Source organism: Pelophylax lessonae, assembly GCF_965119305.1.
Source record: "Pelophylax lessonae genome assembly, chromosome: 4".
NCBI lineage: Eukaryota > Metazoa > Chordata > Amphibia > Anura > Ranidae > Pelophylax > Pelophylax lessonae.
In genome coordinates, this window is record NC_138771.1 from 141,090,280 (window position 1) to 141,109,430 (window position 19,151).

The following is a 19,151-nucleotide window of genomic DNA, read 5'->3' on the forward strand; positions in this document are numbered from 1 at the left end:
TAACTAAAATAATTGCCAGGGCGTGGAAAAAGCTTAATCTCACTTGAACTCAAATCCTGTATGAACTATTGAATGCGCTATGAAAGACTGGCAGCTATTTAACCTGACAAATTACTCAAATTCCAAAGAATCCAGGATCCCTGATCACCCATTTTTTACCTGGGACCTTTAAGCCATCTCTCTAATACTATGTTGTTTGGCGTGTCAACAACAACTAATTGACTATTGGGAGAAACTCAGAACCCTGTAAACTTGACTATGCACTCCTTTAGACCGTAGAAAAAATAAAGTACCATTCTAAAGAAAACATTCATAGCTCCACAGAATACAAAAACTTAAAGTCCAGTCAAGCTGCTTAATACATATTAAAGCTACATACAGTATCTCACAAACGTGAGTACACCCCTAGTAGTGAATGTTCAGCTTTAAAAACAGTGAAAAACAGTGTAAATTTGCTGTCCCCTCAAAATAACTCAACGCACAGCCATTAACCGTTTGCCGACCGCCGCAAGTACATATACTGCGGCGGTCAGCCCCGGCCAGGCAAAGTGACGTACCGGTGCGTCACTAGCCTGTCACTAGCTTGTGAGCCAATAGCGGGCGAGCGCGCGCCCGCCCCGGCTCGTTCCCTAACAAGTCAGTGCATGTGACCGGCGGACCCGATGTCTGCCAGTCACTCGCGATCGTTCGCCGTGAAGGGAGAAAGGCAGACGGCTAATGTAAACAAAGCCGCCTGTCATTCTCCCCTGTGTAAAAATGGAGATCACACAGTTCTACTATGTAGGACCGTTGATCTCTGTTCTTACACCAGTAGCCATGTCCAATCACAGTTAGAAACACGCTCCTAGGGACATACTTAACCCTTCCTTCCCCAATAAAGTTAACCCCTTCCCTGCCAGTGTCATTTTTACAGTAACAGTGCATATTTATAGCACTGATTACTGTAGTAATGTCACTGGTACCCCCAAAAGTGTCAAAAATGTCAGTCAAGGGTCCGATCTGTCTGCCGCAATGTCGCAGTCCCGCAAAAAAAATCGCAGATCGCCGCCATTACTCGTTAAAAAAAAAACAACAAAAATGACAAAAATCTTTCTCTTAGTAAACGCAAAAACTTTTGCGCAAACCAATCAAAATATGCTTATTGTGATTTTTTTTTTACCAAACATAGGTAGCAGAAAACAAATTGGCCAAAAATGTAAAAAAATTTTGATTTTTACATTTTTTTGGGGGGTTGGGATTTAATATAAAAAAATTTGAAAAATATTGTTATTTTTGCAAAATTGTCACTCTTTTTTTGATTATAGCGCATGATCAAAAAATCGCACAGGTGATCAAATACCACCAAAAGAAAGCTCTATTTGTGGGAAAAAATGGACGTCTAATTTGTTTAGGTACAGCGTCGCATGACCGCGTAATTGTCCGTTAAAGTCACGCAGTGCCGAATCGCAAAATACCCCCTGGTCAGGAAGGGAGTAAAATCTTCCGGGGCTTAAGTGGTTAATGTCTAAATCGCTGGCAACAAAAGTGAGTACACCCCTAAGTCAATATATCCAAATTGGGCCCAAAGTGTCAATATTTTGTGTGGCCACCGTTTTTTTCCAGCACTGCCTTAACCCTCTTGGGCATTGAGTTCACCAGAGCTTCACAGGTTGCCACTGGAGTCCTCTTCCACTCCTCCATGACAACATCACGGAGCTGGTGGATGTTAGAGACCTTGCACTCCTCCACCTTACGTTGGAGGATGCCCCACAGATGCTCAATAGGGTTTAGGTGTGGAGACATGCTTGGCCAGTCAATCACCTTTACCCTTAGCTTCTTTAGCAAGGCAATGGTGGTCTTGGAGGTGTGTTTCTGGTCGTTATCATGTTGGATTACTGCCCTGTGGCCCAGTCTCCTAAGGGAGGGAATTATGCTCTGCTTCAGTATGTCACAGTACATGTTGGCATTCATGGTTCCCTCAATGAACTGTAGCTTCCCAGTGGCGGAAGCACTAATGCAGCCCCAGACCATGAAATTCCCACCACCATGCTTGACTGTAGGCAAGACACACTTGTCTTTGTACTCCTCACCTGGTTGCCGCCACACACACTTGACACCATCTGAACTAAATACATTTATCTTGTTCTCATCAGACCACTGGACATGGTTCCAGTAATCCATGTCATTAGTCTGCTTGTCTTCAGCAAACTGTTTGCGGGCTTCCTTGTGCATCATCTTTAGAAGAGGCTTCCTTCTGTGACGACAGCCATTCAGACTATTTGATGCAGTGTGAGGCGTATGGTCTGAGCACTGACAGGCTGACCCCCACCCCTGTAACCTCTGCAGCAATGCTGGTAGCACTCATATGTCTATTTCCCACAGAAAACCTCTGGATATGACACTGAGCATGTGCACTCAAATTCTTTAGTCAACCATGGCGAGGCCTGTTCTGAGTGGAACCTGTCCTGTTATACCGCTGTGTGGTCCTGGCCACCATGCTGCAGCTCAGTTTAAGGGTCTTGGCAATCTTCTTATAGCCTAGGCCATCTTTATGTAGAGCAACAATTCATTTTTTCAGATCCTCAGAGAGTTCTTTGCCATGAGGTGCCATGTTGATTTTCCAGTGACCAGTATGAGAGAATGAGAGCGACAACACCAAATTTAAAACACCTGCTCCCCATTCACACCTGAGATTACATAACACTTGCGAGTCACATGACAGCGGGAGGGAAAATGGCTAATTAGGCCCAATTTGGACATTTTCACTTAGGGGTGTACTCACTTTTGTTGCCAGCGGTTTAGACATTAATGGCTGGAGACAGCAAATGTATACTGTATTATACAAGCTGTACACTCACTACTTTACATTGTAGCAAAGTGTCATTTCTTAAGTGTTGTCACATGAAAAGATATAATAAAATATTTACAAAAATGTGAGGGGTGTACTCACTTTTGTGAGTTACTGTAAATGGGAACTCTTTTAACTCCCAAATGATTTGTACTATTCAGGAGTCAATCAGTCATCCCTGTCAGTCAGCATAGCCAAGTCTGCCTTATCCACTTCAGGACAGGACAAATTTACACCCCCAGTTGTCTGATTAGATAGTGAAAATGAAGTAGCACACTGAGGGGGGGTCACCACTCTCTTCACTCTGCTTTATATTCTTAACCAAGTGTTCTCTGCCAGCACTTGTGTATTGCTCCCAAGCCTGATTGGTTCATATGTTTCCTCTGCCAGTCTGAGAGTTCCTACAGAGGGAACAGTTTAAGGTACTTGCACTACTTCTTGATTTTTTGAATCAGTACAGGAAAATAAATATACAAATGTAAAAAGGTTAATTACAAGTGGATTCCCTAACTTATAGATCACTAAGTGAGAACATCTTCAATAGTAGAAGAAACAAAATCTGCCACCCATTAACACAGCACCAGAGGTCTTTAATCCCATTACTGTCATTTTTAAGCAGAGGGTATCTATTCTTAGGAATGCCAATGGGTCTTCTTTCACAGTGGCAGTAGGCAGTCCCAGTCCCTACTCTTTACAGTTTAGTATGGGGAAGTTGGGTGAAGAAATTCATTCTGACCATGCATACTTAAACAGAGCATGCAGGCTATGACCAGCACCCATCTAGTAAAGAAAGATCCTGACCCCGCTCCTGCCCCCTCCACAGCCCAGCACTCCAGTGAGCTCTGGAGGGGCAGAGTGGGTGGCTGGTGACTGACAGTCACTGGCACTCTACTCACTGGAGATTAAGAAATGAGCAATCAGCAATCTTTGAACACTCAGTCCTCAAGGTAGAGGCAGTAGGGGACAGATGCAGCAGGAGAGTATGAAAGTTTAGTTTTTTTCTAATCCCGAACTTCTCTTTTAACCTATTTGAATTTCTCTTTGGGTCTTAAATATTCTGCACCTTGGTATTGTCTGCACATGCCTAATGGGAAAGCCACAGCTTTGATAATGTTAGGTTTTTCATTCGTAAGTATGAAGCCATGTGTCATAAGAATTTGAAGATTCAGTATGCTGAGACACAACTTGTTAAAGGTTTGGAACAATTGCTGAAGTACATACCTTGATATTCAGATACTGCTGTTTATAACTAATGGAATGTAATTTAGTCATTGACATTCATATTTACGTTACAGTTTTCTACAGTTATACTTCAAACATGTTTTTAATACTATTTTTGTTTTTCATACTGGTGGCTTCAAGAGCTTCTTTTTTATGTTTACCTCAAAGTCTACTGCTGACCATGGGCGGAGTAATTTTTTTTTTTCCTGCAACCACCATATTGCTTTTTTCCTTTGTCGACACAGACAGTCCTGCAGGACTATTGTATTCTCCAGGTGGGGGCGCAGGGGAAGCTGTCCCTGCTTGGAGAACACAGTGAATATTTCTAGTTGCTATTACAGCCACTAGCAATAATCACATGTAAAATCAAAAACAGGCTGGTTGTACCCAAGGTGATCAATCAACTTGGGTACATTCAGCCTGCCCCATAAATGGTGGGGCAGCCTGAATTCAGCCCTTTATCCCAGAATGCACCTGTAAGGTGCTGACTTTTGGTCTTTGTGGTGCTGTGCCCTTAGGGTACATTTAGGCAAGAATAGAACCTTTTTTATTGTAGTGGGTTCCCTAAAGATCATGCAAGTATCACATTTTTTTCAAGCTATACAAAATTTTGTTTTGGTAACAACTAAATGTGTTATACTATCAGTGGTACAAATTTTACAGGACAAGAGCAAGATGGTTTCATGATTACAACATCTCTGTGTTTTACCAAAAATAATGCTAATAACCTAAAAAAAAAAAAAAAAAAAAAAAAAAACGCCTTTAGAGAAAGCTGGAAGGTGAGGGCGTGCCTGCGTGTGCTCTGTACATCTTGTTAAAACGTGTTCACTTGTATAAACTTGCTTCAGCAATATAGGGTATCACAGACAATAGATGAATTGTTTGAGTCAAGTCTCTGCCTTGCGTTGCTAACCTTTTAATCACTTCATTGGAGATGTAGCTCCAAGACTCCTCTTTCCAGTACACAGCTTTTCTGGTGAAAAGAAGTGAAGCCAATGTGACTCATCCTTGTCATCTTTCTGTAAAGAAAAGAATGTTTGCTATTACTTTATGCTCAATATCTTGTCACACTTACAACAGTTCTCCTTTATGATTTCTGCTTAGCATCAAACCAGTAGTACCGGCTCTTGGTGCTTTGAAATGTAGTTTATTATGCTCTGCTGAGTCTACTTTTGGATAGGTATGGTAGAATAAATCCAGAGCAACCAAAAAACTGCAGTCCCAGAAACAAGTGGCACTGGACTACCATTGGAGCATTGTTTTTAGAGCTGGTCTATAGCTATCACCAGTGCATTGAAGCCAGATAGCAGGGTATAAATCAATTCTAAAAGTGAAATTCGAGCCAGTAATGGGTCTTTCACAAGGAGCGTGGACCGCTATGATTAGCAGTGGATCAGTTTGCAGATTAGGGCGACCAGATGTTTCCGGGGAAAGTCCCCGGACTGGGGACACCGTCACCAGACCAAGTCTGTCCCCGGTTTTGTCCCTGCTTTTCAGGGCCAATGCTGTGTGGGTGCAACGCGAGCTGGGGCAGAGGGGGGTGCCCAGGGCTGGCCCTACCATGGGTCCTTCTTGGCCCATTGGGCTGCCTCGGAGGGGAAGGAAAACATAGAGTGGGGATCACTCGCTTACCCGGCAGCCGCTGCCATACGAAGGCCCTCCTCCTGGACCGGCTTTTATGATATACAGAACACTTGTGACATCTGTCATAGGAGCCAGTTCAGGAGGCGGGACTTCGTATGACAGCGGCTGCGCCGGGTAGGCGGGAGATCTGTGTAATCTGGCGGCTCTCCTCTCTCTAATCCCCATGCACTGATGATGCTGCATTGATGGGCACTGATGAGGCTGAGCTAATGGGCACTGATCGGGCTGCCTTTATGGGCACTGGTGAGGCATGAGCTGATGGACACTGTTCTGGCTGCATTGATGGGCACAGGCAGCATTTGTGGGCACTGATCAGGCTGCATAAATGGGCACTGTTGAGGCTGCATTGATGGGCACTGGTGAGACTGATCAGGCACTGATGAGCACTGATCGGGCTGCATTGATAAATTACTGGTGAGGCTGCATTGATGGACACTGGTGATGCTGCATTGATGGACACTGGTGATGCTGCATTGATGGACATTGGTGAGGCTGCATTGATGGTTACTAGTAAGGCTGCATTGATGGGCACTGATCAGGCTGCATTTATGGACAATGGTGAGGCTGCACTGATGGGCACTGATGAGGCTGCATTGATGGGCACTGATCAGGCTGCATTGATGGACACTGGTGAGGCTGCATTTATGGGAACTGATGAGGCTGCATTGATGGGCACTGATGAGGCTGAGCTGATGAGCACTGGTGAGTATAATACACTCTTCAAATGTGCTTTAATGCATGATTTTCCTTTTTATGAGCAAGAAAATAATGAAGTTATGCTGATGGGCATAACTTCATTATAACGAAGTTATGCTGTTGGGCTGTTATAATAATGCTATAGGGCTGGTATGAAATTATTTCCAGGGCTGGTTTTTACTCCCAGTCCGGCCTTGACCATTTCCCTCTGCAGCCACTCCAATGTGGCTAAGTAAATATATGGCACTGCCATTTGAATACAGCTCTGCTATGAGACTACAGCGCTGACCTGAAGTCTCCTCCAGTGCTGCTTGTAGAAAGACTATAGAGGTGAATGCGGAGCTTCCAGCTGCTAATGATGCCACTGGGAAGATGCCTGCAGGAGTTTGTTCAGCAAGATGTGTGGAGGGAGGTGAGTTGACAGGTTTTCCAAGATGTTGAGACTTGTGTGCAGGGGCTTCGGGAAGGAGCTTGAGATGGGGGGTGGGGTAGTGACAGCAGTGTCTGCAGCATGGTAGGAGGCCAGTACTAGTGCTGTACAGCTAACTTCAATTGCTCCATGCATGCCACTGCCAAGTGGCCTTTGCAGTGCTAGAGCAATGAATTAGAACTCATTCACACCATATACTTTTATAACATCTGCACCCCTCTTCTGCACATGCTACCCACCGCCATACACTCCACACCCCTCTCCTACACATACCACCCACCGCCATAGACTCCGCACTCCTCTCCTACACGTAACACCTACCGTCATACACTCCACACCCCTCTCCTACACATACCACCCACAGCCATAAACTCTGCACCCCTTTCCTACATGTAACACCCACTGCCATACACTCCGCACCCCTCTCCTACATGTGCCACCCACCGCCATACACTCCACACCCCTCTCCTACACATACCACCCACTGCCATACACTCCGCACCCCTCTCCTACATGTACCACCCACCGCCATACACTCTGCACCCCTCTCCTACACATACCACCCCACCACCATCATACACTCTGCACCCCTCTACTACAAGTACCACCCACCACCATCATACACTCCTCACTCCTCTCCTACACGTACCACCCACCGCCATACACTCCGCACCCCTTTTCCTACACGTACCACCCACCGCCATACACTCCGCACCCCTCTGCTACACGTACCACCCACCGCCATTCTTTCCGCACCCCTCTAATACTTTATAAAGTTTTTTCTCCATCTTATCTTTTTTAACATTTGATAGTCATATCCCCAAAAAAATATGTCCCCGGATTTAATTTTAAAAATCTGGTCACCTTTTTGCAGATATCCTGCTGAACTGGATCCGAATAGGACGGATGTCAGTTTTTTTTTACATCCGTGCCCATTCAGTTTGTGTCTAGCAGGCATGAGAGGACCCGTGATAGCTTTTTGGTTAGCCGGATATAAATGGACTCTGGTGTCTGTGTACATCAAGCTACCTCCGATCTTATCATATTTTGGTAAAGAAAAAGAAAAAAGGATGCAGTCCTTTTCCTTTTTGTTCTCCCAAACTTTTTTGTTCTTCTGAACCTGGATGGACTTAGTTGTAGGTAGGTGTAAATGGACAGAAGCCAGTTTACCTCTGTCTGTCCATAGAGCTATATGGAACATTTGATCAGGTCTACCTGAAAACCTGACAGGAGGATCTGATCGGAAAGCCCATGTGAAAGGGCCCTAAAAATAGTGACTATACACTATACAAACTGGTTGTACAATCTCCTTTTAGATCTGCTGTCAACTATGTATTACAAGAGCCTGCCTGATTGGATGCAAATTGAGTGGATTGTTTAGGTTTGTCCTCATATTACATAGTTTTGGTAAATCTAAAAAAACATTGTATGGTCATTGTGTAATCTGATTGTACAGTATAGTGTTTGACCCGTCTGCTAGTTTATCTAACACTAGCATGCCCCCATATTGACAATGCTGCTGTCCAAACGTATCTCTGTTGCTCCTACATCCAGAGTGCCCCCCGTTAGGGAGATTTCCCCTCTGTATTTGTCCTCTTTATTGTTAAACTTAGGGTAAGGCCTTGTTCACACCATGTGCAAACAATTGTTCTCTATGTGCCCTGTTCACACCACAACACTACTATTGTGTGTGGATTTTTTATGCGCAGGAATCTGCAACATGTATAAAACTCACTGAAACGTCCATTAAACTGATGTAAACTCCTGTGTCTGCAAGTGATATCTGCACGTTTTTCCATCAGTTTTTTCTGCACGTATGGTGTAAACTAGGCCTAAATGTGAAAGATAGTCCCAAAGTCGTCACCAGAACATTAGGGGAAATCCTCCATAGGGGACCATAGTTCTGGTAAAAATCAAGGATTCCCTCACTTCCTGTTTGGGCTATAGACAGGAAGTGAAATGTCCCCAATGGGACACATTCGGCAAAAAAACTGAGAGAGATTTTACTCTCTCCAAAATGAAAAATAAGTTTTGCCTTTAGTTCTACTTTAAACCTGAACTACAATAATTAGTTAATAAATGTGCTGGCTTACTATGGGTTTAGGCCAAGTTGCATGCCACCTTTTATGGCACATTTATCTCTTCTAGTTACAACTGACAGTTTTACTGGGTGCTGGAAGTACAGCCATCACTATACTCCCAGCACTGCTGACAGGAGAGATGTTGCATTTTTCACACAGCAGCTCTGCTCATCCCTTCCCCTACACTGTCCATTTACAGAAGGCTTTGTATTTTGTGAATGCCTTCTCATAATACACTCCGCACTGATTGGACAGGAGGTGGGGGCAGAGTGGCTGCATACGACTTTGCAGCTGTTGGATCTTAGACCAGAACATCCATCCTCAGAGTGGATTTTTAGAGAGAAAAATGCTCCAATTCTGCTAAAATCATGTGATTTGAAAGTCAGATATAGTTTCTCAGAATCCACACAAGCAAAATTGTAATACAAGTTCTACTTAAGCATGATTTCTCTATATTTCTTTATATAACCATATTCCTGATAGTTATGTCTACTCTGCTTTTACTGAACTCAATGGAACATTCTATTTTGCTTTCACTGAACTCTATGGAATTAATGCCATATAGTTTATGTAACTAAAACATAAACCACAACCTCAATTGTATCCCTAGAACTGCTAATCTAATTAAGTGTATAGGCTTGGGGAAATATGCAGTTTATCCAGACAAATGATTCAGAAACGGCTCTTGAAGTTGGCAAAAATGTATGTTGCTTGGACCATTCTTTATGTAAAATTCTGTTGTCTGATCACATGCAACCAACATAGAGGAGCCATTGTGGAAACACTCCATGGGCATTGTGTTCATAGAACATACATGCAAACAAATTCTAAGAAACAAGGTATTTAACAATGTGTTATTTACATACAAATACTACATCAAATGTCAGAGTAATTCTCTCTTGGATCACCTTGAGAACTGTGAACAAACTGCTAAAGAACAAAGTTTTTTAATGCTTTGCTTTTTTGACTGGTTTTATTTTCTGATGTACAAAATCAAAATGCATATATAAATTATGGCATCACAATATGCAATGTTAAACATCTGCACATTAAAGAAAACTTAATTTCCCTAAAGAAAGAAAACTGTTCATTTCCATAAAAAAATAAAAACTGTTCATTGTAGAAGGGTGTTTATGTGAATACTCAAAGCATACGGTAAAAACAGTATATTACTTTTTTCCTTTAGTATATTAACAGATAGTATTTAGTGTTTTCACAAATTTTGCTAGTCCTGATTTCTAGTGAAAATCACATTAGATCTGCTGACTGCCATATAAATTGTCTGAAAATTTTCCAGATATGATGTACCTGTATGTGATCCGCTTCTCCTGGGTAGGAGGCACGCGCGTGCATGCCCACCACCAGGGCTGTGCTGCCATTCGCTGCAGCACAAGGCAATCAGTGGGTCCCAGCCAATGATTTATGGCCGGCACCCGCTGATCGGCTGAGCGCATGACAGAAAAGAGCTCTGTGTAGGCAAACAACACAGAGACCTCCTCTGACAGCAGCGGTGTGCTGTTTTCTTTCTCCCTGCAAAGCGGGGAGTAAAAACCTGCACATTGCTTTGTGAAACAGAACCGGCACACAGTTAAACCCTTTGATTGCCTGTTAACCCCCGTCTAGCAAGTTTCATTAGTACAGTTACAGCGCACATTTTTAGCACTAATCACTGTATTATGTCACTGGTCATGTCAGTGGAAGTTAGTTATTTCCCCCCCAGCGTCAGTTAGTGTCAGATTTTCCGCCGCACTACAAGTCGCTTTTAGATGCTATAACTCATGCAAACCAATTAGTATACATTATAGGAATTTATTTGCCATAGACATGTAGCCTATATTTCACAATTTTTTTTTTTACTATTTTATTGAATATGTTTTATAGCAGAAAGTAAAAAAAAATTTGTTTTTTTTTTCTTGTTTTTCAAATATTACATTTTTTAGCAAAAAAAAAAATCCAGTGGTGATCAAATACCACCCAAAGAAAGCTCTATTTGTGAGAAAAAACAATTCCCTTATTTGGTTAAGTGTTTAATGTCTTTAATGGACACTCAGCAATTTTGCAGACATTACCCCTCTGCTCTGCCTTTTCTTTCAGTGTGCTTTAAAGCTGAACTCCAGCCAGAAACCTTTTTTTTTTTTTTAATGATGAATTAATAGAAGTCCTGATGGGTAGACTAGCACATTCTGTGAGTAGAGAAGGGACAAATAAATGATTATTTAAAAGAGAAGGGTTACCGGAGGAAAGGTCCTCAAAAGTGGAGTTAGGCCCCTGAATCTTTTGCAACATCCAAGAATAAATACAACTGGAAGATATGAATAGTCAATAAAGAATGATCCTGCAGATATTAGTGAGGTGTCCACAGGTTCTGAACTTTTTAGAAAATTTTCATTAAGTCCCCTGGTATGGCTGCTATATTTTTGGTACTCGGATACCAAATCGCTTTACCCTTGACTTGAGCTATTATTGTTTGAGCAGACCAATAAGCTTTTGCCAGTGTTTGCTTATCTTCTGTAAAGATAAAAAAAAGAGAAGACTTCTTAAAGAGGAAGTAAACCCTCCTCTGCAACTTTTACCTATAGGTAAGCCCATGATAAGGCTTACCTATAGGTAGTGTAAATATCTCCTAAACATGTACCGTTTAGGAGATATTTACCTTACATGCAGCCAGTGACGTCACTGGCGCAGGCGCTCTGAAGGAACGGCAGCTGGTGCCTTTCCTACAGAGCCCCGTGCCGTGACCGTCGGCTCCCGTGCGCGGGAGTGACATCACCTCGGCTCCGGCCATTCAGATGGCCGGATGCCGCGATCCCGGAAGACGGGCGACTGAACATGTCGCCCGTCATACAGGTAAGCGGGCGGCACGGCGGGGGCTCGTTCTAAGGTAAGTATTACATAATGAGCTAGTATGCGATGCGAATTTTGGTGGGTTTCTATTGAACCTGCCAATACTGCCTGAAATTAGGCCCGTGTGTACTAGGCTTTAGGTGTTTGCAGCAAGCCTCGACCCTAAAATTAAGAAGGGCCCCATGAGGATTTTTGCATACTGTATGCCCCTGCTTGGTACTGTGTATATAAACAGATAAGTATTGACCCACAAATGTTTAATTTTTGATCAGTCCCACCATATATCCACCATACAGTATATGTTACGTATGCTATGTATATACGTAGGGATCTTTCATGTTTCATATTTTTGTCTATAATAATGAGTCTCAAAAACAGTTGAACTCAGTAGCATTTTGTAGATGATTAATTTTTGTAACATCGTGAACTGCATATAAAAATGGTAACATTTCTGTTTTTGTTATAGTTATTTGTCCCAGATGATGACAAGACTAGCCAAGGGAGAAGCGTTAACAAGCAGACCTTTGATAGTTTAACCACAGGACTCATCCAGCTCTTCTGTAAAATATTCTCATGTCTAACAGCCAGTACTCCAGCTGGATGTGGACAGAATGAAGTCATCAAAACAAAGCCTGAAGCCAAAGCTAAGATGTCTCCAATTGATGCTTTCAATGGACGTGTCCAGGACATTATCAGGTCTGTGCATCTGTCAGGCCAAGATATTATTATTGTCAGTGTTCTTTTTATAACTTGTATTGATTATGTGCATAAGACTATGATTCTGATGTTTGCTTGTTTTTTTTTTTTTTGCTTCTACAGCTACACCATTAATATTGGTCTGATTGACAAACTATCCAGCTGCTTTCTTTCTGTACAAGGACCTCTTGATGAAAGTCCCAAAATATCTTTGTTTTTGCAGGCGGCTACTACTCTGCTACATGAACTGTGCAGGCTATGTATTTCTGTGTCTGGCAAGTAAGGAGCTTCTCTAAAACTCATTTATTTCTGTTGTTTTAATGTGTTTCTTTAGCCACTTAAGCCCCGGAAGATTTTACCCCCTTCCTGACCAGGGCCTATTTTGCGATTCGGTACTGCGTGACTTTAACGGACAATTGCGCGGTCGTGCGACGCTGTACCTAAACGAATTTGACGTCCTTTTTTTCCTACAAACAGAGCTTTCTTTTGGTGGTATTTGATCACCTGTGCGATTTTTTTGATCATGCGCTATAAAGAAAAAAAGAGCGTCAATTTTGCAAAAATAACAATATTTTTCACATTTTTTTATATGAAATTCCCCCCAAAAAAATGTAAAAATCAAAATTTTTTTACATTTTCGGCCAATTTGTTTTATGCTACATATGTTTGGTAAAAAAAATCGCAAAAAGCGTATTTTGATTGGTTTGCGCAAAAGTTATCGCGTTTACTAACAAAGGGAAAGATTTTTGTCATTTTTGTTGTTTTTTCTTTTAATGCGTAATGGCGGCGATCTGCAATTGTTTTTGCGGTACTGCGACATTGCGGCGGACAAATCGGACCCTTGACTGACATTTTTGACACTTTTGGGGTTACCATTGACATTTCTACAGTAATCAGTGCTATACATATGCACTGTTACTGTAAAATTACACTGGCAGTGAAGGGGTTAACTTTTTTGAGAGGGAGGGGTGGTGTGTGTCCCTAGGGGCGTGATTCTAACTGTGATTGGCTGTGGCTTGAGGTGTAGGAACAGTGATCAACGGTCCTACATAGTAGAACCGTATGATCACTGTTTCTACACAGGGAAGAATGACAGACGGCTTGTTTACATCAGCTGCCTGCCTTTCTCCCTCTGCACCGACGATCGCCGAGTGACCGGCGGACATCGGGTCCGCCGGTCACACGCGCAGGGGTGGTCCGTGACCGCGCGGGAGCGCGCCTCCGGGGGCGCGCGCTCGTTCCCTAGACCCTCACAGGCTAGCGACGTAGTACTACGTCGCTCTGCCTGTGAGGGGCTGACCGACGCAGTAAATAGTCGTGCGGCGTTTGCAAGCCGTTAAGACCTTTTTGTGGTGTCCAGCTCTTACGTGTACTTTCTAAGAACAATAGTTTTGTAATATGACTGTGGTGTATGTTTTAGAAAAATCCAACTTTTTTAAAGGAGAAGTACATATTCTGAGAGAAACATGAAAGCTGCCATTGCTGACCTATTTGTGAATATTCTAGTTTCCTTGCTATAATGCTGACCCAATGGCTCCATATCCACAATACTATCCTTTTTAGCCACTCACTTGGAACACTTATGCACATCAGTAAAATCCAAGTAAAGTCAGAACCTCTTATATATATACCTGTTCTGGATTAGTGACAGATCTTTGATGCCAAAGGATCAGCATGACTGCCAAGCAATTATCTTTTGCATTTAATGAGTTGTTCGGAAAAAGTGCACTTATCCGTTGAACATGATTTGTGTTTTTTTTTTTTGTGCTAAACTGAAAGGGAACAAAGGCCATTATTTAGCCTCACAGGTCGCCGTAGGTCGCCTTCCATAGGGAAGCTGCGGACCCCTTCTAATAGGAGTGACACAAGTCGCTCCGACTTAGAAAAAGGGTCCGGAGCTTCTTTGGGGCGACCCGGAAGCGACCGCCATAGACTTCAATGTTATGAAGTCCGTGGCGGCCGCTCCGAGGTCGCGGCGTGCTGCTCGCACCGCGACCTCGGAGGTCGCCACCCCAAGTCGGATCGCCCCTATGTGAACGGGGCCTTAAAGTGATTGTAAAGTTTTATTTATTTATTTATTTTTTAATAAAATAACATGTCATACTTACCTGCCCTGTGCAATAGTTTAGCGCAGAGCAGTCCCGATCCTCCTTTTCTGGGGTCCACCACCAGCGCTCTTGGAGAGCCACTGCTCTCATGCACAACACTGACTTATAATAAAAAGAAACTTACCTGTCCAGGATCCATCGCTGTCCTCACCCAAGCCAGTTCTTTTGCCAGTCTTCAGGTCCCTGACACCGCCCTGCTAACTGGGAAGCCTTATGTGACTTCTTGTGGCTTCACACTGCACATGTGCCCTATATGTGGTTCCACAGTCTTCTGGGACCTGTGATGTGTTTTAGGAGGTTGCAGTAAGGGAGGGGAACAAACATCTGCTGGGATTGCCTACAAGATTCCAGCGGAACTGGGAGCGGGTACCTGTAACAACTAGGTTAGGTGAAGTTCCGCTTTAACAACTCAACACAACACATACCTAAACTTATACTGGTCAACTAGGAATCAAATTTGGAAACCAAACAAACAGAATAGGATCCTGGTATATGTCTTGAATAATGTCTAATTAAATTGTAATGTTTAAAGTGGAATGTTTTAGGTTGCATAATAAGATTTCTCTAATAAGTACAGTTGTGCCTTTGTATGAAAACCCTGTGTGGGTTTTCCTTTAGCTATTTTAGCAAAAAATAAACTGCAGATACAATATAGTCCCGCTTTACATTGCTTGGCTCACAGCTACCCTTGTTCACATCATATTTTTCTGCACCTGTTTCAGCAAGGGCACAAAGAATACAATTATTTCATATGTGCCCTGTTCACACCACAACACTGGTATTATGTGCAGATTTTTTCTGTGCAGAAATCTGCAAATGTGTATGCCGTTTTAAACGCAGAAAAAAAAACATGTGACATCAACATTGTGGTGTGAACAGAACATATACAGAACAATTTTGTATTTAGTGCCCTTGCAGCAAACTTATCTTACATATTTCTGCACAGAAAAACTCTGATGACAACAGTGTTATGGTGTGAACAGGGCTCATAGAAAACAATTGTTTCTTCTTGTCCTTGCAGAGACCTACATAATAAATATTCACGTTTCTGCACACAGTGTGAACTAACCCTGTTCGGTTTTCTTCTTTTGAAAATGTGCCACACCAAATCACATAAAACTCTACAAGTCTGTGTGATGACACTTGTGATAAGGGATGTGACTGTTTACTGTTTACCATGCCAACAAAGAGCAATAAAGTGGAAGAGCAGGAAGCAGGAGAAAAAGGGTTGTTAAAAAAAAAAGAAGTCACGACTCATAGCAGTCAGTAGTACAGAATTATAAAGAGATAAAAATATGTAAGAATTTAGACATTATGCTGTTGCATATATATCCACCTCAGTAAGACTAGTAGCATAGCTTTAGGTTACCATTTGAGTATTAGGCCCTGTTCACATGGGCATTTCTATGTGTACATCTGTGCAGAGGGCTGTCTTTGCCCGCACAGGTTCCAGAGCTTTTCTGTGCATCCACATGCAGGCAGATCCATTCATGTCTATTGGGATGCATGAGCTGCACTGACACAGCCACTGCTCCCATTTTGACAGTCATGCAGGTGTGGGTGTGCATCCATGAATGCACACTGTCTGTCACCAATGACTACGTTTTGGGCTATGGGCCCTCATCTCTTTCAGAAGGCTCAATGCAATTGGTCTGAATTTATTCCATCCCTACTTGAGGATTTAAGGAATGATTTACAGCAATCCCGGTTTTCAGATATTGTCAGTATAGTGGACAAATTAATGTAATTTAGGTTCATACACGGTCTCTATTTGCCTCCTATTAAAATGGAAAAGATGGGTCTATGCTCACAAGCTACACGTCCTAGATATTCCTCTTCAGATATTAATTTATTTCATGTTTTGACTTGTCCTCAGATTGGAGTCCTATTGGCAATGTCCACACTCCTTTTTGGCCCAATTGCTGGGCTTAAAGTAATACTAAAGTCTTGCTTTTTTTTTCTTTAAAAATAATAAACATGTTATACTTACTTGCTCTGTACAGTGGTTTTGCACAGGACAGCATCAATCCTCCTCTTCTCGTGTCCCTCTCCGGCGCTCCTGGCTCCTCCTTCCTGTCGAGTGCCACCACAGCAAGCAACTTTCTATGGGGGCACCTGAGCCGAGCCGCAGCTTTGTGTGTCTATTCAGACATGAAGCCAAGGTTTTGCCCCAGCCCCCCTCTCCCCTCATTGGCTAACCAACTTTGATTGACAGCGGCGGGAGCAAATGACGCCGCTGCTGTCCCAGCCAATTAGAGAGAGTCCCGGACGGCTGACGCACTCGTGCACATTGCTGAATCGAGATGCACACTGAAGGTTTTTGATCTTAATGCATTAAGATAAAAAAAACCTTCTGCCTTTACAACTACTTTAATGTATTTGTTTCTACCTAAGCTAATGCTCCTAGGAGCTTTTGACACATTTATTCAAGACATATGCCAGGATCCTATTCTGTTTGTTTGGTTTCCAAACATCGAAACCTATTTTGCTTCTTTGGAAGGACCCCAATGCTCCAGATAAATACTCTTCATTAACTTGATCAATGAGTCCCTAAACTGCGCATGCGTGCTATGCAAAATTTGCTAAGAAATGGTGAACGTGGCTGAAGCATATGGATAATGGTGTTGGTGATAGAAATATTGCTATTGCTGGTTACATACTCTGCACTGCAGGATTTGCATTTGTGTCTAGGATTGTGCTGGGATGTAGTGTGTATATGTGTGCATGGGATGTTTGTTGTCTTGTTCTGTCTTAATTAGATTCTGCCATGTACCCTAATGTATACAATGGTCATGCAATACTGTTTCACAGTCATTGTGCATGCACGGTGTTGAAAATTTCAAAACTTAAAATTAAACATCTTAAAAAAATGTCAGATGCATATGGAAGGTAGACAGTGCTACTATATATATATATATATATATATATATATATATATATATATATATATATATATATATATGCATCCCTTGGCCATGCTGCTTTCAGCTGCTTTATGTGTGCCCACATATGATACCTAAACCAAAATGTCATTACACTCTTGTACTTTTGTGTAAAGTATTTTATTTTAGTCTGTATTGATTGCACAACACATCCACAAACTGACACTGATTAGATTTTTGTCTATCGAATGTATACAAAGCATTTACTAGAAACACAGAAAGTAAAATCTGTTTATTACCATTATAATATCATTCGATCAGATCAACGTCTTTCTTTCTCTGTTTCCAGCATTCCTGAATAGACCCTTTCATTTTCTCATTCTACTTTGTAAGGCTTTATGTGATTAGAATTGACATCTCAAACCAGTAGGAGACATCAGGAACCTCCCAAATTTACTATCAACCCCTAAATGTAAACATGGTTTCACTAACCTAACTAAAACATTGGGATTGTCATGAACAGTCTGAATGTGTGGTTTCACTTCTCATACCATTAACCCATGCAGTAATGCTTTCTTAGATTTCTGGAGATCAGATTCTATATGAAGGGAAAAGGCAGTGTTTTAAGCCAAAAAACAATATTTTGGTAAAAGTTGCACTTTACTGAGGCATGTTTTGCAAAATTAGTCAAATAATGTTAATGGAAAAACATGTCATAGCTGGTCTGGGCTTAGACTATGCTATAGTTCATGCATTACAGTTTTATACACATAAGAATGTTAATCATTTATTTCTGTGTTTTACCTTTAATTTGTATATATTCTTGAGTTTCCCAGGTTTTTAGCAATATTCTAGCCATGTCACTGCCTGCATGGGCAGGACCAGGAGCCTAAAACAAATCACCTATGCCTGACCCTGATTCGCCAGCGATTATGCTATCGCTGAGTCCTGTGCTCACAGAGAGCTCCACTCTTTGATTTAACTCATTCACTCTCATCTCAATAAAATATGTGTGTTTGTGTCCAGAGTCTGGAAATATGCCTCTATTGCATGGGTGCTCAACCCGTGGCCCACCAGCTGTTGCGGATCTACAAGTCCCATCATACCTCTGCCTTTGGGAGTCATGCTTGTAATTCTCAGTGGCTTGTAATTCTCAGTGGCTTGTAATGCCCAAGGGACTTGTAGTTCCTGCAACAGCTGGAGGGCCACAGGTTGAGCACCCATGCTTTATTGGTTTTCTAACAAGCAGCCATGCATAACTTACATCATTTTGTTTTTTTACTTGTTGGACATAAGCAATCAACCAATTGTTTTAGAACCCTTAAAGAGTATGTAAACCCAACATTTCATATTCCTGATATGTGTCTACTGTACTATGTAGCTGTTTAAAAAAGTATCCTGTTCTCTTTGTATTGCTTCCTTTGTGTGAAATCCCTGGTGTTTCCCGCAAGTCCCTCTGCTTTTCTATCAAAAACTGGCCATACTAAGACAAAGAACACACCGTGGCCAGTTCTCTAGCTTTGCTGGCAACTCGGTGTACTCTCTTTCATTGATCAGAGTTGTCCTGACACACACATCCCCCCCCCCCCCCACCCAATACATGTTTTTCCTTTAACCACTTTACCACCGGAGGATTTTGCTGTCTTCCGTCCAGACCACTTTTTGTGCTTCGGCACTGTGCGACTTTAACTGACAATTGTGCGGTCATGCAATGTGGTACCC

At 42.3% G+C, this 19,151-nt stretch overlaps 1 protein-coding gene across 2 annotated transcripts in view; it reads left to right on the forward strand.

Annotated features, from left to right (window-relative positions):
- SCAPER (S-phase cyclin A associated protein in the ER) overlaps positions 1-19,151 on the forward strand; it is a 422,169-nt gene that overhangs the window by 325,756 nt on the left and 77,262 nt on the right. For both annotated transcript variants that reach the window (XM_082252843.1, XM_082252842.1), the window contains exons 22-23: positions 12,210-12,439; positions 12,563-12,718. In XM_082252843.1, coding sequence (XP_082108969.1) covers positions 12,210-12,439; positions 12,563-12,718 — 386 coding nt within the window. The remainder of the gene's footprint in view (positions 1-12,209; positions 12,440-12,562; positions 12,719-19,151) is intronic.